We start from the raw sequence: 22,061 nt of genomic DNA, 5'->3' as shown, positions 1-22,061 counted from the left end.
CCGGCCCTGGCTAACGTTAACTGGGGGGAAGAGGATGTCTGAGCCACGCAGCAATGCAGCGGCGAACGCCACCACCAACCGCTCGGTGCCGCAAGGTGATGAATCCAATGTGGCTGCGGCTCAGATAGTACCCGCCGCAGCTGTCCCCATAATGCTGCTGTCTATGCCCTACCTTCCAGGAGCAGCGTGGCTACCACAGTACTCAGGGGAGTCCCATACCCTGAGTGAATTCAAAGAGAGACTGTATAGTTTGTTTGAAGTATACCCCCTGTCTGAAAGCCAGAAAGTGAACATCCTGATTGGGCAGCTAACGGGTGCAGCACAGAGAGAAGTAAAAGCCTTGCAGGACACTGACAAAGAGACTGTTAAAAAGATCCTTTCTAAGCTAAGGAGCACCTTTGACACCCGCACTGCAGCTGAAATCAAGATGAGATTCTTTGGATGTAAACAGAAAGCGCAGGACAGTATAAGGGACTATGCTCTTAACCTGCAGGAGGCGCTGCGAGCTGTTAAGCAAATTGACCCTGACAGCGTGAAGGAGGAAGATAAACTGTTGAAGGAGCAGTTCATTGAAGGACTCCTATCAAGTACCTACCGGGGACAGCTGCGTATCATAACCCTGCAAAACCTTGATCTGGACTTTGCTGATTTCAAGGACAGGGCTAGTCGGGTACTGCAGGAACCAATGTCAGTCGTCCAGCACTTCCCAGGCTCCCAGCGATCACCTACTACCAGGAAGCAACATCCTTCCCTTTCATCCCTGTGAAGGCTGATGCTCAGACTCTGGACAAAGACCCAGCTGCAGATCTACGTCTTCAGGTCCAGGGAGTTGACCAAAGGAAAGGCTGCACTTAATAAAACTGTGCAGTCCCTGCAAGTGTCCTCCAAGGAGAAGATCCAGCTTGCCTCCAGTCCAGAGGATGTCCCGTGGCTCTGGAAGAAGAGGATTCCGCCACTCCGAGGAAGAACCAACGATCACTATGACCCGAACCGATGTCCCATCTGTCGTAACTGCCGCAGGACAGGCCACATTACCAGGTTCTGTCATTTAAACGAGCAACCCCTGGGGCAGAGGGCCAAACCCCAGGAATAGGATCCCCAGGCCCAAAGAACTGGAGAGCCAAGTATGTTGGAGGGAAACCAATCCTTCCAGTGGTGAATGACGGCATTCCCCTGAACGCTTTGCTGGACACTGGCTCCCAGGTGACCACCATGCCGTACATTCTTTACAAAAGGTACAGGGCTGACTCTGAACTTACCCATGGCCAACTGATGAACTGACAGTAGTTGCCAGTAATGGTCAGTCTTTACCCCAAGTGGGATGTAAAGAAATTACTGTTAAAGTGGGTAGAGTAGAGTTAAAATCTCAAGGTCTGATAGTTGTGGATATTGATCGACGTGAATGTAACCCAATGATGACTCTTGGTACAAATGTAATTGAAAACTGTCTTTCCGAAATTATTGTCTTGTTGCAACAGGTGGCTGAGACTGCTGGTTCCGGTGAACAACGAGTCCTGCAGGAGGAGATCAGAGCCCTGATGCAAAGACAACAGGTAGAACTTTCTGGTGGGGAAATTGGCAGTGTCAGAGTGAGTGATCCTTTCCCCATTGCAATACCTCCCAGATGCGAAATGTTGATTTGGTGTTGGGCAGCCATGGGCCTCAGAGGTAAAGATTACCAGGCATTGGTAGAACCAGTGTACTCTGACAGCCGGCCCACCGTCCTGACAGCCCGTGGGGTAGTTGATGTACGTAAAGGGAGAGTGCCTGTATGCCTTTTGAATTGTGGGGAGGAGGCCACCATACCTGGGTATGCCACAGTTGCTAAGCTGCTCACTGTTAATAACAATTCATTGCAGGCAGCAGAGCCCTTGGTCTCATCTGACCAGGCGGAGGACAACGGCTCTGTAAAGCAGCTGGAGGAGTGGTGTCAGCAACTGCAGGTAGGAACCGATTCCACCCCTACCTACCAAAAGAATGGAGTTTACAGAGTAACACAGGAATATGAGCGGGTATTCAGCAAACACCCACTAGATTTTGGGAAGGCAAAAGGGGTTCAACACCATATCCCCACTGGAGATCATCCGCCCATTAAAGAAAGGTACCAGCCTATACCCCCAACACGATACCAATGTGCTAAAGGTATGTTGAGAGAAATGAAAAAAGCTGGAGTTATCAGATATAGTTGTAGCCCCTGGGCAGCTCCCATAGTTTTTGTAAAGAAAAAGGATGGTACCATGAGAATGTGTGTTGATTACAGGAAAATTAACAGCATTACACATAAAGATGCCTACCCATTACCTAGAATTGAGGAATCATTAGCTGCACTGAAAACTGCTAATTACTTCTCCACCTTGGATCTCACTAGTGGGTATTGTCAGGTTCCCGTGGCAGAGGCAGACAAGGAGAAAACAGCATTTACCACCCCAATGGGTCTCTGTGAGTTCAACTATATGCCATTCGGGCTCTGCACCACCCCAGGAATATTTAAACGGCTGATGGAGTGCTGCCTGGGACACATGAACTTTGAGACAGTCCTGTTGTACCTTGATGATGTCATTGTTTTCTCCAAGACTTATGAAGACCATCTGGAACACCTGGCTGAGGTGTTTGAAGCCTTGTCCAACTTTGGCTTGAAGGTGAAACCTTCCAAATGCCACCTCCTGAAGCCCAAGGTACAGTACCTCGGTCATGTGGTGAGTGTAGAAGGAGTGGCACCAGATCTGGACAAAGTCACAGTCATCCGGGACTGGCCGAAACCCAGCAACCTCCATGAAGCACGCCAATTGCTTGGACTGGTAGGCTACTACCGAAGATTTATCAAAGGCTTTACTGAAATAGCCACCCCTATGCAAAACCTTCTGGTGTGGCAGTCCAAGAAGACCAAACAGAAAAATTCCCCCTTTGAATGGACTGAGGAGTTGGAGAGATCCTTCACTCGACTGAAGATGGCTCTCACCGGTGATGAAGTTTTGGCCTACCCAGATTATGACAAGCCCTTTGTGTTGTATACTGAGGCCAGCAACGTGGGACTTGGAGCAGTACTGTCGCAAGTACAGAACGGCAAAGAAAGAGTGATCTCTAACGCCAGCAGGAAGCTTCGTCCTACTTGATATTGTACACATGCCCTGTTATTTTTCAGGGTAATTAGCACTTTATTTTTGGGGGTCTATATGTGCCTAATTATTAATACTATTTGTGCTGACACTGAGCCTTGAGACATTTTCCCTCATTATCTCTTTCCCCTTTTGTGTATCTCATACTATTCATTTTTTGTACCATTATCTTACTATTTGATATGATGTTATTGATATGATATTAATACACTTTTGCTATTTTATGCTCCTTTGTCCTCCTATTTTCATGTCTAAATGGAGCTTGAGCTTTTTTTCTAATTTTTGTGTGCCAATTGTCACTTTTTGCCTCTGAATATATCATGCTACCTGGTGGTGTTATCATCATTTGATTTATAAAAGTATGATTTTTCATGGAAAACACAAAATTGTCTGGGTGACCCCAAACTTTTGAATGGTAGTGTATATGCCACTTACTTTGTATATATTTTTATGATTTTTTATTAATAAGACACTAAGATTCACATCAGCTCATTTTTAGCTTATAGAATATTTTGTGACATATATTTGACATATATACTTTTTACATTATCTCATATGTACTGTACATCTTCTCTATATATGCCTTTTTCTTCATAATATAGAGCAATATGTCACATACTTATTAGTCAAATTAATTGTTTATTAGTTTGACTTTGAATTCTATAAGGTTGCTTTACATTTGATAGACGTTCCTTTCTTGTTGCCATTTTAATTATTTGTATTCAATAAATATACTGATATACAGTATCTAGTGGGAGACGGTTTTGACCTTGATCCTGGTGCGCATGTGCTGATTTCCCCGTCTCTCGGATGTGCTGACGAGTGGCCATTTCAATCCCTGGCGTCTATGTCATCTCTAGGATGACCCAACGCTGGCGATTGAGGTGCCGCAAGTCGGCTCTCCCAGCAGTGAGTGCGGGTGGACAACGCATGCACCATGAGAAGGATCAGGTCCTTTAGTAATTCATTGCAATAGAAGGTCATATGACTTCACATATGACACATCCATTGAGGATAATGCTGGTGGACAGCGCATGCACTATTAATAGATCAGGTCCTTCAGGAATTTGTTATAGTAAATAGGTCATGTGCTTGTTCACATGACTCTTAGTAAAGATTCAATTGGCTATAGATCGCTGCGGTTTGATTGCATGCCTATTTTGTCTATCATACACACCTTTCTATTAGAGACTTCTGATTGGTGGCTTTTTCTTTAAATATTGAGTCACCCCCTCCCCAACACACGCCACCTGACGAAGTTTTGAGACGAAACGTGGGGAAGCTTCTTACAAGTTATTTTTAAGTAAGTGCTGCCATCCAGCTTTGTTTATTGAAATATATCGATACATTCATTGTATGAGGATTTAATGTGGGGAATGAGTTAACCCTTGATATGGCTATATCCTACAACTAAGCTTGTTTAGGCATAGTGCACTACAATATATAATATATAGTATGGCGTCCCCATTTTTTGATTGATTTTTGTCTTTTTTGTTTTTGTGTTTTTTCTTTTATGCCCTAGTAGTGTTTGCATAAACAATTTGTAAGCAAACAATTTTAATATTTATTCAATAAAAAAAGGTTTTAATGGTATATACTCTCTTTTGGTTATTTGGTAACTGCTGTTTTTTTGAAAAATACCTGAAAATAGTAGTTATTCACAGTTTCTTAAACAGAAGTCTCTAAAGCATATTAAACATAACTTTAATTAAACATTGAAAAAGCTAACTAAAATGATGTATGTAAAATGTAAGGTGTATTAATCCCTTCATGCTGTGGCCATTTTTGTTTTTCTTTTTTCCTCGTGTTCTTCCAAAAGCGATAATGTTTCTATTTTTCCATCCACATAACCGTATGTGAGCTTGTTTTTTTGCTGGACAAGTTGTACTTTTATTGATAACATTCATTTTATCATGTTATGCACTGGAAATTGGAAAAACAATTGAAGTGCGTTGAAACAGGAAAAAATGTGCGATTCCCATATTGTTTTTGTCTTACTGCATTTTATTGCAATGTTGCGGTGGCCAATAAAATGTAATTCTGGCATTTCGATTTTCTTTCTCAATATATCATTTACCGATTCGATTAATTTATTTTATATTTTGATAGATCAGATGTTTACAATTGCAGCAGCAACAAATGTGTATTTTTTTCTTCTTTTTTTAATTGCTTAATTTTTAATGGAGCAAAAGGAAGGTGATTTGAGCTTTTTTTAAATTTGTTTTACATATTTTTAATTTTTTTTTTAAGTTTTACTGTATTTAATAGTCCGCTTAGTGGACTTGAAGCAGGTGTTCATCTGATGGCTTGTGCTATATATATCTCTTAGGAATGTTAGCCACAGGCTGGCTTTATTAGAAGAATTGTTATAAAAAGCACGGGAGTCTTCAGCAGACCCTCGGCCATCATGGCAACCCATCAACGCTCCGTGATCACGTAAAGGTCACGCCGTTGGGCCCCCATTGCTGGTGGGTGTTAAATCAGAGATTGACAGTGACATTTGACAGGTTAATAGCCTCTGGAGGAAGTCGGCTCCACCCACAGCTGTGAAAGGTACAGGATAGATTAAATCAGCTATCATCTGCTGGAGAAGATGTGGGCTCAGCATGCGGTCCTGCATCAAAGGCACATATGACATACATGTACTGTATGTCACATGTCGTGAAGGGGTTAATGAAAACAATTGGGACAGCAGTTAATGTGGATATAGCTCTCTCTTAGGGTATGTGCCCATGATCTGGATTTGCTGTGTGTTTGACGCTGCGTACTTATGCTGCATCAAACCTTCATACTGCGTCAAACCTTCAGCCGTTAGCTGTGACAGCAAAGTAGATGGGATTTCAAGAAATCCCATGTCCACTGTACATCCACATACGCCCGTGAATCACCCACAGACACAGACATACGGCTTGTCTTTCCAGACTGCAGCATGCCAACTTTCACCAATAGAATGCATTGAACACGGTGCCTTGAAAAAGTATTCATACGTCATGAACTTTTTCACATTTTCTTTCACATTACACCCACAAACTTAAAAGTATTTTATTTGGATTCTATGTGATATACCATAACAAAGTAGCAAGTATTTGCCAAGTGTAAAGGAAATGATGTGTTTTTTCTAAATAGTTTAAAAAGATAAGTTTGTAAATTATGACGTGTATTTGTAATGGGCCATCTGTAGTATAATATCCATAAATAAAATCCTATTGCAAAGAAAAGGAGACACAAAAGTCCAATAGGGTCTTATCCACGTTACAAGGAGAGATTACACCAAGAAACTTGCTCACCTGGTTAGGAAGAAAGAAAGCATAAAGGCTGGCGGCTGCTGCAGATCCACAGGTCTTCAACGACCAGAAGTAATCACGTATTCAGGGGAATTTGTAGTTATATTCCGCGCTGCCACAAGAAAGGATTCCAGGAGATAGATGTCAAAGATTCACAGTGGTTTAGTCAATGCGTTTCGGGGGGTCTCGTGCCCCCTTCGTCAGGAAATACCTGACGTAGGGGGCACGAGACCCCCAAAATGCGTTGAATAAACCACTGTGAATTTTTTACATCTATCTCCTGGAATCCTTTCTTGCGGCAGCGCGGAATATAACTACAAATTCCCCTGAATACGTAAATAACATATTGAGTGATCAGTTGCCTGCAGAATTCTCATAATTAGTAAATTGAGTTTACTTGTGTGTAATTTATTCTTTAAATAGCTAGAGCTCTTCTGTGAAGGTCTCAGAGGTTTGTTTGAGAACAATAGGGCCAAACAGCATCATGAATACTAAGGAACATACCAGACAGGTCAGGAATAAAGTTGTGGAGAAGAGTAAAGCAGGATTAGGTTACAAAAAATAGCCCAAGCTCTGAACAGCTCCAAAAATTCAATAAGTATGTCACAACTGCAAACCCAATAATACATAGCTGTCCACCTAAACTGATATCACAAGCAAGGAAAACACTGACTAGAGAAGTAGCCAAAAGGCCCATTTTCACTCTGGAGGAGCTGCAGAGATCCCCAGCTGTGGTGGGAGAAACTGTCCACAGGACAACTACCAGTCTCGAAGTATATACTCCACAAATATGGCCTTTATGGAAGAGTGGCGAGAAGTAAGACATTTTTAAAAGCAAGCCATAAGAAGTTCAGTTTGCAAAAAGCATAGGAACACAAATAGTGTGTGGCAGAAGGTGCTCTGGTCAGATGAAAACAAAGTAGAACTTTAGGCTAAATTTAAAACACTATGTGTGGTGGAAAACTCACCATGAAAACATCATGCTGAAAACACCATTCTCATTGTCAAACATGGTGGTGGCAGCATCATGCTGTGGGTATTCCTTTCTTTAGCAGGGACAGGGAAGCTAGTCAGAGTTGATGGAAAGATGGATGGAGCTAATTACAAGGCAATCCTGGAGGGAAACCTGTTGAAGACTGCAAAGACTTAAGACAGGTGTGTAGGTTCACCTTCCAGCAGGACAACAATCATAAACATACTGCTAGAGCTCCAATGGAATAGGTTAGGTCAAAACATCTTCATGTGGTGTTGTCAAATCCAGACCTAAATCCCATGGAGAATCCTTGGCAAGAGTTGAAAATTGTTGTTAACAGATGCTATCATCCAATCTTATTGAGCTAGAGCTAACTTTCAAAGAAGTTTGGGCTAAAACGTCATCCTCCAAATGTGCAAGGCTGGAGGAGACATACTTTAAAAGGCTTTTAGCAATAATTGCAGTGGAAAGGGGTCCTACAAAATACAGACTCAGGGGAGCAGAATACAAATGCACGTCACAATTTTCAGCTTTATATTTTTAGAAAACCATGCATCATTTCCTTAAAAAATACTTGCCACTTTGTTTTGGTTTATCAAATAAAATACATTTAAGTTTGTGGATGTAATGTGCAAAAATGTAGAAATGTTTACAAGGCACTGTAGTTATTAGTTGCAGCTATTGAGATTGATAAACCATGTAGCTACATACAAAAAATGTGAAGAAGGAATGATAGAGGAGAGCTAAACAAAAATAGAAGGAAACACAAATCTAACTACAATAAATCTAACTAACTGTTCTCACAAATGTCCCTATATGTTTCAACCTAACAATGTAACTGCCTACTGTAGACAAATATCTGTTCTCTCCTCTTTCCACCTAACCATCTAGATACATCTGCTTATGCTGTGTTTATATGAGTGAAAATGTAACGCCTTATCCCGTGTTTAGATAGGTCAATAATTGGAACAACCATTCCTAAGAAAGCTTGTTTCCGAATATTATAATGTCTTAGCAAGCAGCAATCACACAATGAACAAATAAAACACTTGTTTGAAATGTGAAAAGATTTTCATTTGACAACAAAAATGATTGCTCTCGGCTGCACATTGTCATGTATAAACAGGACATATGCTGCAAAGAACAATGATTTTTTTCCCAGTGCAAAGAGTGACTGTATTAGCCTAAACAGGCCATTAAAGGGGTAAAACTGGATTTAGGGTTTTCCTCCAATTGGGCCAAGAAGTTACGATGAGTTGTCCCAGTTTAGAGCAGTCACAGACGACACCCACCAGCGATTCTTCTTCCAGTGACGTCATGTTGATGGACAAGAAGGCGCTTCTCTGTCACCGCTGGCTACATTTAATTCAATCAGCATGACATCATCACTGGTGCCCCATCAAAAGAACAGACTGGAAGAGGAGGAGCTGCTCTATTGACGCGAGATTAAAATCTTCCAGGGCAGAACAGTAAGTTCTTAACCCAATAAGAAAGTTCTTAGCCCAATAGGAAAAAAAATCTAAGTCCCAGATAGCCCCATTAAATAACTACTAATTAGCTTGGGAGTTTAAAACAATGTTTTGGATTAAAGCGCTTGTCGTTTTGTGTGCTGGTACTAATTGTGCTAGTAGCAATATAAGCCTCAATATATTCCTAAACCTGTGTTGTGAGAACCTATCTTAACATGGATAGGAAAATAATCCTATGCTGCTGGTTAAAGTAAAAATATCATATACAAAATAAGGTTCAAGCTCCTGGCCAACTCAGAGGTGCCATTTCAGCAAATTTTTATCTAATGCAGCATAACAATTTCGCTCTCAAAATATCTTCTTAGAGGGGGTCTGACATCACACTGAGGAAATATTCACATTTCGTAATACAGCAAAAATTCAAGAATTATGAGAAAATCCTTACTATCAAAGGTGAGTTACCTTTGTAACATATTTTTTTTCCAAAATGTAGGCAAATTGTGGCACAAACTAAGCCAAGCAATAGGTGGCGTAAATATGTGCCAAATGTATTATCTAGCATAAGCCACCGTGATAGATATGGAGCATTTTAAGACTGTCTAGTCTAGGTTTAGACAGAACTAGTAAATACTGTATACACTATGCCAAGCACCATCTCTCTTTCTTAAAGTGCTCATTTCATGGGATTTTAATTACAAAATTTTACCAAAATGTCTGTAGGATCTGAGCTATCAGAGTGGAAATCAAATTCTAAGGCAACTTTTCTTTTTTTCTTCACAGCATCTTGCAGATGTGCAGTAACATTTTCATGCTTTGGTGGAGTCTTCACAGAAAAAGTCTGAAAGGAAGCATACAGCTATTAATATTTAATTAATTCATGAATTCATGACCTATTCAAGAGAGCAGAAAATAAAAAATATTATCAATATAAAGTCAAACAGCATTTTACAAAAATATACTGAAGAAAAGAAAATGTAAAGTAATAATTAAAGAAGATTCGGCACCAAGTCAAAAGTATCCAGTACTTTTTCTTATTTTATTATTGCTGAGTATTTTATTCCCTGGAGTGTTCTGGGCATTTCTGTTTGTATTTAATCCACCATAAGATTCCAAAAAGTATGGGCTTTTTTTATTTAGTGTCATTTTTATGGTCTTTTCCCAGGGGATGTGGTCCACAGGATGCTCTGGGTGTGTATAGTATCTTTAGGCTGCTTTGCATTACTAGTTTGTGAGTAAGGACCATAAAAAGCAGCACTAAATTAAAAAGTCCTTATCTTTTGAACCGTATGGTGGGTTTAAAAAAATCAGCGGATTACTCAGGGAAGCAGCAGGAATATAAAAAAAAAGAGCAAAACTGGCCAAATATGACCTGGTGACAAGTCCTATTTAGGCTAGGTTCACATTAGCGTTTGAATCCGCAGCGTATCATCCGCATGCACAAATGCATTCAAAACGCATGTTTACGCAGCGTTTTTTATTCGCATCATCTTACGCATGATGGAAAAAAAATGCTGCCTGTGCATGCGTTTGTATGCGTTTTTGCATACGTTTGCGTTGTTTCTGTGCATGAGTTTGATATTTCCAATGCTTTTCCAGTAGAGTTTCTATAACACCAGACACCCAATTGGCGTGTCTCATGGGATTTCTATATATAGACACACTGCACAGAAGAAATCCTCATCTTTTGCTGCTGTATCCAACTTCAAGATGGATCTTAACGTGAAGAGCTTCCTTCTTCATCTTGATTTGTCATTGAAATTGGGTCTTGCCTTTGCTTTTGAAGAAGAAAGAAGAAGAGAAAGATGGAGAAGACGTCGTCGTTGCTATTAGCAACACCCCATTGTTGAAGTCCAAGAGAGCCGTGGAGCCTACCACTCCTTGTACAGTGAGCTGCGTGAAAACCCGGAGAAGTTTTTTGAGTATACGAGAATGTCACTTGCTGCTACGTGTCCAAGTATCCATCACCAGACAAGACACACAGATACGTCGAGCAATTCCTGCTGAGGAACGTCTGTTGGTGACCCTGAGGTACGTAATTTTTAAAAAATTTTGGGAACAGCCTTCAATTTAAAATTGAGACAATTGTTGAGGTTGTGAAAGCGTATGTTGTTCTGCACAATTACACCCTGGTGAAAGAGCGACAACAATTAGAACTTGACAAACCTGTTCATACCACATTGCAGGATTACCAAGATCACCCTCTGAGGACTACAATGGAAGTTGCCCAAATGAGGGATAAATTTGCTGCCTACTTTGTTTCGGATATTGGACGTGTGGCATGGCAATACAAAGTGGTTTGCTGCTAAGTAAAATGTACCTGTAATGTTATGTACCTGTAATGTTATGTACTTGTAATGTAATGTACCTGTAATGTTTGCTGACTTTAATACTAACACCTTGACAGTAATTATAATAATAAACACCTTTACTGTAACACCCGTTAATATTTCACTCAACAATACACACATGTTCAAATAAAGAGATAAAGAAAACACAGGGTAACAGGTATTTTGAACCAAAATAATTTTTATTAACAAACATAACACCAAGAGGAAATTTGACAAATAAATAACAAAAAAGAAAAAAAAGGACTTAACTTTTGGGATCTGCAGGAGAGAGTTACACTGTGGACCTGGGGGGTGTCTGGCTGTGAAGGTAGGCTAGGAGTGGTTGGGAAAGTTGTTACAGGGGCAGTGGCAGTCAATTGAAGGATTGGGTCAGAAACATTGGCAGAGGACACATTGGGGGAAGAGAACACATTAGGAGTGGAATACAAGTTGGGAGGGATTGACACATTGGATGGGATAGACCCAAGGGAAGATGGGGAGAGACTTGGAAAAAGAGACACATTCAGCGGTGGTTGTGGTGGTGGATAGGTCACTTGGTGAACAGACTGGTATCCAAGTCCTTGTGATGTTGTTGACCTGTATGGAAAGAAGTTTGTGCCTGCTGCTGATATCGGGACTGCTGCAATTCCTGGCTGTAAGCAGCCTGGCAGGACTGCATCACGGTCAGCTGGAGATCAGGCGGTAGATTTTCCGTCACGCACCGCTCTATTGAGGAAAAAAATGTTGCGCCGGTCTATTAAGGTCGGCTTGTAGGCGGTCAAGGCATCTATGGAAATCCTGGAAGAGTGTGTTCACCTGAGTGAACCCACTGTCCATTCTTTCTAAAACCACCATCATCCCATCATGGAAAGTCGAGCTTAAGTGAATAAACTCGGGCATGAGTGACCTCTCCCAGGACCTCTGCCACTGGTGAGCAGACCCAAGTAAAGTAGAGGCAGAGGGCTGGGAGAGGGGAAATCCTGCTGGACTGGCTGCCTGTTCCCCAGCCTGCGAAGCCTGCCTGGTTGCTCCATCGCTAGTGGATGTTTGGGATTGTGCCGGTTTGTTGGCTGGTCGAAGAAGGGCCGCTCCAATGAGGACGATGCAGGTTCTGTTGTGCTGCTCCAGGTTCTGTGTGGAAAATAAATGAAAAACATTAGTAAACAAAAATAAAAAGTTTAAATCATAAGACAACACAAAAGATACTCAAGATCACTGAGCAAGCGCAGGCTTCAAAAAAGAAAGCTGCTGATGGTACTTATATTTTCTGATTTTTCAAGCAGCACCACTTCGAACCTGAATGTCCTCTGTCATGTCCTTATTGAAGTGACCCTTCATTGAGGGCCAACGGACTTTTATTCTCATCACTGTGAAGGGGGAAAAAAAGGAAAAAATTAATTGTAAAGCAATGCGCCTACAGGTTTACTGTCATGTCAGGTCACATTGCTATACTTACCAAAATTCTTTCGGGCATGTGGAGTGGCTCAGTCCCAATCATCCAGCAGTGATCTGGCCACTTCATTCCAGAGTCATCGGATCAAGGCTGAGTCAGAATGATTCTGATCACGGGGGTCCCACAACGCTGCTCACTCTTGCACAGCTTGAATAAGTAGGTTGTTATCTATGTCACGCTGTCCTTCCTCACGTTGTGGAACCTATTGATGAAATACAAAAAAAGAATTTGTAAGGAAAACTGAAAAAAAATTCAATCACAACTCTGATAAAGGCTATGCAAACCCCATCTTTCCTCCGCAGCTACTTGTGGCCGACGATCCTGGGAAGATTCATTTCCACTTGACTGCTCCTGCCCTTCCCCACTGGAAGGATTCTGTAAAGAAAATACATGATTTACTACATGTATAGTATTGTCAGTCAATACATTCCAATCAGTAAATCAAATGTGATTACATAATCAGTGTCATGTCCAGTTTCGGAAGCTTCAGTGGAGGACATGTTGAAATAGCAGGCAGCAGTCAAATGAAACACTAGAGGAAAGAAAAGATAAGAAAAATTAAACTTGGTAAGAGCCAAACACAATGTAGCCAAAACAAAAATTGGACAATACTTACATTACAGGCAGTAGTCCAACAGTACAGCAGTCAGGCAGCACAGGACAGCAGCCCAGCACAAGGACAGCACCAACAGGACAGCAGCACCAGGACGGCCGCACCAGGATAGCAGCTCGGGACTGGATTAGCAAACAGTCTACAAGGAACAGTAATAAAAATTAGTACAGTGCAAAGACAGACAGACATTTTCAAAGCTTCTATACTTACATCGAGTGTATTGTGCTCAGATCCGGAGTCTTGAGAGGAATGAACTTGCTGTGTCCTCCCCACCTTTTACACCCCTTTTTTGGGGGTGTGGCTGAAAACAACTTCCTGGACATGTTCAGCCTGAAGTACGCATGCGTTTCGAAAGCATGCGGACGCATGTCCTTGCATTCCAATGTGTTCCCATAGACAGTAATGCGTTGTTTTGACGCACTCATCAGCATGCACATGCCTGCACATGTGACGGATTTTTCATGCCTCAAAAAATGGAAAATGTTGCATTCGCCGTGTACCGCCGCACACCGCGAAACAACACATGCGTACGCATCCACATGCGAAAGCATGCAAACGCATGTTCATGCTTATCCCTGTGTACACCATGTTAAAGAAATATACGTATGACACATGCGGATCTTATGCTATGGACCGAAAAAGCAAATGTGAAAACAGCCTTAGACACATTAAGTTACATGTGAAAATGAATAATTTAAAGATACAAACTGCATTTTCTGACAGTACACAAAAATGGAAGCTGTTCCACATTATTTGTTTACCGCAATCCACTTCACTTTACCTCTTACTGCTGAAGCTTGTTTTTACCTTTCTGACCAGGCCAAATTTTTCAAATCTGAAGTGTCACTTTATGTTAAAATACCTCTGTAATGCTTCAACATACAGTAGGTACGGAAAGTATTCAGACCCCTTTACATTTTTCACTCTTTGTTTCATTGCAGCCATTTGGTAAATTCAAAAAAGTTCATTTTTTTCTCATAAGGCTATGTGCACACGTGCGGAATTGCTGTGGAAATTTCCACGGAAATTCCACAACTCCCTGCCACGGGAAATACGCTGGAAATCCACATGTGGAATTCCTGCAAAAAACTAGCATTTTGCAAGCATAATTAGCTTGCAGAATGCTAGCGTTTTCCAAGCGATCTGTAGCATTGCTTGGAAAACTGATTGATAGGTTGGCTACACTCGTCAAACATAGTGTTTGGAGAAAAAAGGATTTAGTTCAGCTCAACCCTTATTGATGCTGCAGCAAGGTCCGAGCAAGGACACGTCTCCACTTGGACGTCTTGGAATACTTCATAAAAAAAGAAAAGTCCAGCTCAAGGAGTAAAATCCAGAATTTTCTTTATTTATTTCATTAAAATACAAGCATGGCTGCTATAGTCATCATTGCGGTTTTTACCCTGACATGGGATAGCCGCACAGAAAGTGCCCAGGAGGTTCTGTACCTCCTGGGCACTTTTTGTGCGGCTATCCCATATCAGGGTAAAAACTGCAATAATGACTATAGCAGCCATGCTTGTATTTTAATGAAATAAATAAAGAAAATTCTGGATTTTACTCCTTGAGCTGGACTTTCCTTTTTCTATGAAACATAGTGTTTGACAAGTGACTAGTCAAACATAGTGTTTGACAAGTGTGACCAAATTATTACTATGAGGCTGCCTATGCGGCATCAATAGTAAAAAGATATAATGTTTAAAATAATTTAAAAAAATAACAAATCGTGATATTCTCGCGAGACCGCTACATCATCACAGGTCATTGTCGCAAGGCATCACTGGGAACGGGACTTGCCGGGAGCATCGCTGAGGCCTGAGAAATGCTGCGCGGGACGCCGGAAGGTGAGAAAATCACGATTTTTTATTTTTATTCTTTTTTTAACAGGAATATGGTACCCAGGGCCTGGAGGAGAGTCTCCTCTCCTCCAGACCATGGGTACCATCTGCACATTTTCCGCTTACTTTGCGCATGGTGGGCATAGCCACATGCGGAAAGTAAGCGGAACAATGAATTCCTATGTGTGCGGAATCCCCGTGATTCCGCAAAAAGAATGAGCATGTTGCATATTTTTCCGCGATGCGATTCCGCTACAGAAAAATACGCAGCATTATCGCAGCATGTGCGGAATGCCATTGAATAAACACTAAAAATCCACAACGTGTGAACATAGCCTTAATGTACACTCTGCACCCCATCTTAACTGAAAAAAACACAAATGTAGACATTTTTGCAAATTTATTAAAAAAGAAAAACTGAAATATCACATGGTCATAAGTATTCAGACCGTTTGCTCAGTATTGACTAGAAGCACCCTTTAGAGCTAGTATAGCCATAAGTCTTCTTGGGAATGATGCAACAAGTTTTTCACAACTGGATCTGGGATCCTCTGCCATTCTTCTTTACAGATCCTCTCAGGTTTGAGGGTGAATGTTCGTGGACAGCCATTTTCAGGCCTCTCCAGAGATGCTCAGTTGGATTTAGGTCAGGATTCTGGCTAGGCCAGTCAAGAATGGCCACTCTTTTGTTATTTTAGCTGTGTGCTTAGGGTCATTGTCTTGTTGGAAGGTAAACCTTTGGCCAAGTCTGAGGTCCAGAGCACTCTGAAGAGGTTTTCATCTAGGATAACTCTCTACTTGGCAGCACTGATGTTTCCTTCAATTGCAACCAGTCATCTTGTCCCTACAGCTGAAAAACACCCCCATAGCACGATGCTGCCACCACCATGTTTCACTGTTGGGATTATATTGGGCAGGTGATAAGCAGTGCCTGGTTTTCTCAACACATTCCGCTTAGAATTATCACCAAAAAGTTCTATCTTCATCTCATCAGACAAGAAAATCTTATTTCTCATAGTCTGGGAGTCCTTCATGTGTTTTTAGCAAACTCTATGCGGGCTTTCATATGTCTGGCACTGAGGAGAGGCTTCCGTCGGGCCACTCTGCCATAAAGGCCCAACTGGTGGAGGGCTGTAGTAATAGTTGTCTTTGTGGAACTTTCTCCCATCTCCCTACTGCATCTGTGGAGTTCAGCCACTGATCTTGGGGTTCTTCTTTACCTCTCTCACCAAGGCTATTCTCCCACTATTGCTCAGTCTGGTTGGATGGTCAGGTCTAGGAAGACTTCTGGTGGTCCCAAACTTCTTCCATTTAAGGATTGCGGAGGCCACTGAGATCTTAGGAAAATTGAGTACAGCAGAAATTCTTTTGTAACCTTGGCCAGATGTGTGCCTTGCCACAATTCTGTCTCTGAGCTCCTTGGCCAGTTCCTTTGACCTCATGATTCTCATTTAGTTTGACATACAACTGTAAGCTGTGAGGTCTTATATAGTCAGGTGTGTGCCTTTCCAAATCAAGTCCTATCATATTAAGAAAACACAGCTGGCCTCCAATGAAGGAGTAGAACTATCTCCAGGAGGATCACAAGGAAATGGACAGAATGTGACTTAAATACGAGTGTCTGAGCAAAGGGTCTGAATACTTATGACCATGTGATAGTTTTTTCTTTTTTAATAAATTTGCAAAAATATTTACATTTCTGTTTTTTTTTTTCAGTTAAGATGGGGTGCAGAGTATACATTAATGAGAAAAAAATGAACTTTTTTGAATTTACCAAATGGCTGCAATGAAACAAAGAGTGAAAAATTTAAAGGGGTCTGAATACTTTCTGTACCCACTGGATCCCGGTGATTCTGAAATAATTTTTTTTGTTACACATTTTCCTTATTTTAGTGGTAAATTTGCAAAATTCAACATTTTCAAACTCTAAATTTGTATGCCCTTAAAAGTTAAACAGTCTTATCACACTAAATAGTTAATAAATAACATTTATAACATGTCTACTTCACAAAAGCATAATTTTGAAACATATTTTTTGTTAGGATGTTAGAAATGATGAAAGATTAGCATCGAATTTTAATTTTTTATGAAGTTTAAAATTTTTTTTTTAGGAACTATTTCACATTTGTAAGAGTTTTATGAGACCTATATGTCAGAAAACTCGTATACCATTTTCAAAACTGCACATCTCCACACATTCAAAATCACAATTCTTGAATTCTCCCGCCAGGATCATATTTCTCACACACCATTACACCGATGCCTCTACCTTATGCCAGTCATTGCACTGGTTACCTATCCACTCCAGAATTCAATATAAACTTATCACTCTCACCCAGAAAGCACTCCAAGGTTCAGCACCACCCTACATCTCCTCCCTCGTCTCAGTCTACAACCCTACCCATGCCTTCCATTCTGTTAATGACCTGAGGTTAAAATCCTCAATAATTAGAACTGCCCATTCCTGTCTCCAAGACTTTGCATGTGCTGTGCCAATTTTTTGGAATGCACTACCCAGGATATTTCCTTTAATCCCCAATACCTACATTTTAAGCGCGCCCTAAAAACACATTTCTTCAGACTGGCCTATTGCCTCAATACATTAATCTAACTACAGTGGGGAAAAAAAGTATTTAGTCAGTCAGCAATAGTGCAAGTTCCACCACTTAAAAAGATGAGAGGCGTCTGTAATTTACATCATAGGTAGACCTCAACTATGGGAGACAAACTGAGAAAAAAAAATCCAGAAAATCACATTGTCTGTTTTTTTTTTCATTTTATTTGCATATTATGGTGGAAAATAAGTATTTGGTCAGAAACAAAATTTCATCTCAATACTTTGTGATATATCCTTTGTTGGCAATGACAGAGGTCAAACGTTTTCTGTAAGTCTTCACAAGGTTGCCACACACTGACCCAGCCACGTTTCATCTTCAATGCCCTTGCTGATGGAAGGAGGTTTGCACTCAAAATCTCACGATACATGGCCCCATTCATTCTTTCATGTACCTGGATCAGTCGTCCTGGCCCCGTTGCAGAGAAACAGCCCCAAAGCATGATGTTTCCACCACCATGCTTTACAGTAGGTATGGTGTTTGATGGATGCAACTCAGTATTCTTTTTCCTCCAAACACGACAAGTTGTGTTTCTACCAAACAGTTCCAGTTTGGTTTCATCAGATCATAGGACATTCTCCCAAAACTCCTCTGGATCATCCAAATGCTCTCTAGCAAACTTCAGACGGGCCCGGACATGTACAGGCTTAAGCAGTGGGACACGTCTGGCACTGCAGGATCTGAGTCCATGGTGGCGTAGTGTGTTACTTATGGTAGGCCTTGTTACATTGGTCCCAGCTCTCTGCAGTTCATTCACTAGGTCCCCCCGCGTGGTTCTGGGATTTTTGCTCACCGTTCTTGTGATCATTCTGACCCCACGGGGTGGGATTTTGCGTGGAGCACCAGATCGAGGGAGATTATCAGTGGTCTTGTATGTCTTCCATTTTCTAATTATTGCTCCCACAGTTGATTTCTTCACTCCAAGCTGGTTGGCTATTGCAGATTCAGTCTTCCCAGCCTGGTGCAGGGCTACAATTTTGTTTCTGTGTCCTTTGACAGCTCTTTGGTCTTCACCATAGTGGAGTTTGGAGTCAGACTGTTTGAGGGTGTGCACAGGTGTCTTTTTATACTGATAACAAGTTTAAACAGGTGCCATTACTACAGGTAATGAGTGGAGGAAAGAGGAGACTCTTAAAGAAGAAGTTACAGGTCTGTGAGAGCCAGAAATCTTGATTGCTTGTTTCTGACCAAATACTTATTTTCCACCATAATATGCAAATAAAATGAAAAACAAAACAGACAATGTGATTTTCTGGATTTTTTTTTCTCAGTTTGTCTCCCATAGTTGAGGTCTACCTATGATGTAAATTACAGACGCCTCTCATCTTTTTAAGTGGTGGAACTTGCACTATTGCTGACTGACTAAATACTTTTTTGCCCCACTGTATCCCTGTATTGCCCATTCAAATTTTTTACCATAACCAGGTTCCCCGAATCATGTTCTTAAACGCTATATGCATTTAACAGCCCTCTGTGTCTGTACTTTTACATATTCTGGCTGACAAATGGTTCAAGTGTAACAAGGTGGCACAGGGTGGTAGTCATATTCGAGTTTACTAAGGCTAGTTTCACATTTGTGTGTCAGGGTGCAGTGACGGCCTGCGCACGGCCGCCGCTAAGCCCCGCCCCCCCTGCCGTGCCTCCTCCGGTAGCTCCGCCCATCCCCTATCTTTATCACTTTGGACGCAGGCCGTGCGCAGTATGTGTTTGGCGGCGCATGCGTCCTTTTGATGGTGCGCCGAGTGCAACCAAATTGCAACAGGTTGCGTTTGGCGCTGGTCGGCGCACCGTCAAAAGGACGCATGCGCCACCAAATGCATACTGCGCACGGCCTGCGTCCCCAGTGATAAAGATAGGGGACACAGGACGCATGCAGCGTCATGCGCCGGTAGGCAGAGCTACCGGAGGAGGCACGGCAGGGGGCGGGGCTTAGCGGCGGCCGTGTGCAGGCCGTCGCTGCGCCCTGACACGCAAATGTGAAACTAGCCTAAGTCACAGTCAGTGGGCACCCCGGCACCTTGTACATGAAAAGACAGATGAAATCTCAGTCCTGCGGTACAGTCAGTTACCTTCAGCACACAGTCACTCATGTTGCAGGGGACAAGTGTCTCAGGAAACACCACAATCCAAAGTTCTGCTCCAATGGCAAACTTTACTGAACACAATACAAAACAAGACAATGCTTTCTGCGCTTTCACTGCTACTTCAGTAGACTGCATGACAGCAGCTCCTGTCTTGGTCCCGAACCCCATATTTCTCCTGGGGTCGATCCCACAGAGCCAGTGTCCATCCACACTGCCCGTCATGCAAGGGAAGCATTCATTCCCCCGACTAGGGAATCTTCTGTCCTCACTACGGTGCATGTCCTGCCCTGGGCAAGCCTGCCCGGGCTCTGCTCTCGGAGCAGGAAGATCTTTCTCTAAGTTCTGAGATTTTGCACCATCCCTCTTTAACTCTTAACTCCTCCCAAACAGTTTGCACATTTAGGATACAGCATGTCTCAATGACATTACTACATGACATTACAGCATAAAACATTAGTGAACCAGCAAGGTGCCCCATGTGACAGATATGCTTTGTGTATAACAGATAGAAGGTACATGAGGGTCCCTGCCACCTCCTGACACATGCCGCATTCCACGAACACTCGATTTCTTACATTGTAGCTGGTCAGAAAAATTAAAGCAATTGTTACCATCCACCTTTTGTGTCTCCCCTATTTCCTCATAGATTGTAAGCTTGCGAGCAGGGCCCTCACTCCTCTTGTTATCTTGTTGATTTACATGATTATTGTTATGCTGTAATGTCTTTTGTCTGTACAAGTCCCCTCTAAAATGTAAAGTGATGCTGAATATGTTGGCGCTATAGAAATAAAATTATAATAATAATAACAATGTGTGTACCTATGTAATGGGCACCATGCACTACAGTAGTTATATATAGTGTGGAAAATAAGTATTTAATACACTGCTGATTTTGCATGTTTTCCCACCTATAAAGAATGGAAAGGTCTGTAATTCTTTTTCGAAGGTAAAATTCAACTGCAAGAGACAGAATCTAAAAAAAACAACAGAAAATCACATTGTATGATTCTTAAATAATTTATTTGCATTTTATTGCATGAAATAAGTATTTGGTCACCTTCCAACCAGCAAAAACTCTCACTCTCACAGACCTGCTAGTTTTACTTTATGAAGCCATCCTACACTGCACTCATTACCTGTATTAATTGCACCTGTTTGAACTTGTTACATTCATAAAAGACACCTGTCCACACACTCCATCAATTTCACTACAACCTCCTCACCATGGCTAAAACCAAAGAGCTGTCTAAGGGACAAAATTGTAGACCTGCAAAAGGTTGAAATGGGACAATAGTCAAGCAACTTGATGAAAAGGCAAAACTGTTGGCACAATTTTTAGAAAATGGAAGAAACAAAAGATAACTGTCACTCTTCCTTGGTCTGGGGCTCCATGCAAGATCTCGCCTCATGGGGTAAGGATGATTCTGCGAAATGTCAGGAATCAGCCTAGAACAACATGGGAGGACCTGGTCAATGACCTGAAGAGAGCTGGGACCACAGTCTCAAACATTACTGCTAGCAACACACAACAGAGTTATGGATTAATATCCTGCAGGGCATGAAAGGTCACCCTGCTCATGCCAGAACATGTTAATGCTCATTTGAAGGTCACCAATGATTATCTGGATGATCCAGAGGAGGCATGGGAGAGAGTCATGTGGTCAGATGAGACCATAAGAGAACTTTTTGGTATCAACTCCACTTGCAGTGTTTGGAAGAAGAAGAAGGATGAGTACAATACCAAGAAGACCATCTAAACCGTGATGCATGGTTGGGGAAACATCATATTTGTGGTGCTTTTCTGCAAAGGGAACAGGACGACCACTGTATTATAGGGAGGATCGACAAAGTCATGTATCGCAAGATTTTGGCCAACAACTTCCTTCCTTCAGTAAGAGTATTGAAGATGGGTTGTAGCTGGGTCTTCCAGCATGACAATGACCCAAAACACCCAGCCAGGGCAACTGAGGAGAGGCTCCGTAGGAAGCATTTCAAGGTCCTGGAGTCTCCAGATCTGAACCCAGTAGAAAATCTTTGGAGGGAGCTGACACTCAATGTTACCCAGCGACAGCCCCAAAATCTGGAGAAGATCTGTATGGAGGAGTGGGACAAAATCCTTGCTGCAGTGTGTGCAAATATGGCCAAGAACTACAGTAAACATCTGACCTCTGTAATTGCAAAGTTTTCTGTACCAAATAATAAGTTCTGCTTTTCTATTGTATCAAATACTTATTTTATGCAATAAAATGCAAATTAATTATGTAAAAATCATACAGTGTGATTTTCTGG

General features: G+C 41.7%; 1 protein-coding gene across 1 annotated transcript in view; it reads right to left on the bottom strand.

Annotated features, from left to right (window-relative positions):
* The window catches only part of SYCP1 (synaptonemal complex protein 1), a 134,533-nt gene that overhangs the window by 55,222 nt on the left and 57,250 nt on the right, over positions 1-22,061 (bottom strand). The window contains exon 4 of the mRNA XM_073587299.1: positions 9,549-9,680. Within this exon, the coding sequence (XP_073443400.1) occupies positions 9,549-9,680 (132 nt within the window). The remainder of the gene's footprint in view (positions 1-9,548; positions 9,681-22,061) is intronic.

Source organism: Dendrobates tinctorius, unplaced genomic scaffold (genome assembly GCF_039654945.1).
Source record: "Dendrobates tinctorius isolate UK_male_01 unplaced genomic scaffold, ASM3965494v1 ptg000098l, whole genome shotgun sequence".
Lineage (NCBI taxonomy): Eukaryota > Metazoa > Chordata > Amphibia > Anura > Dendrobatidae > Dendrobates > Dendrobates tinctorius.
The sequence above is the reverse complement of the archived record's forward strand: the minus strand, read 5'-3'. Positions and strand labels throughout refer to the sequence as shown.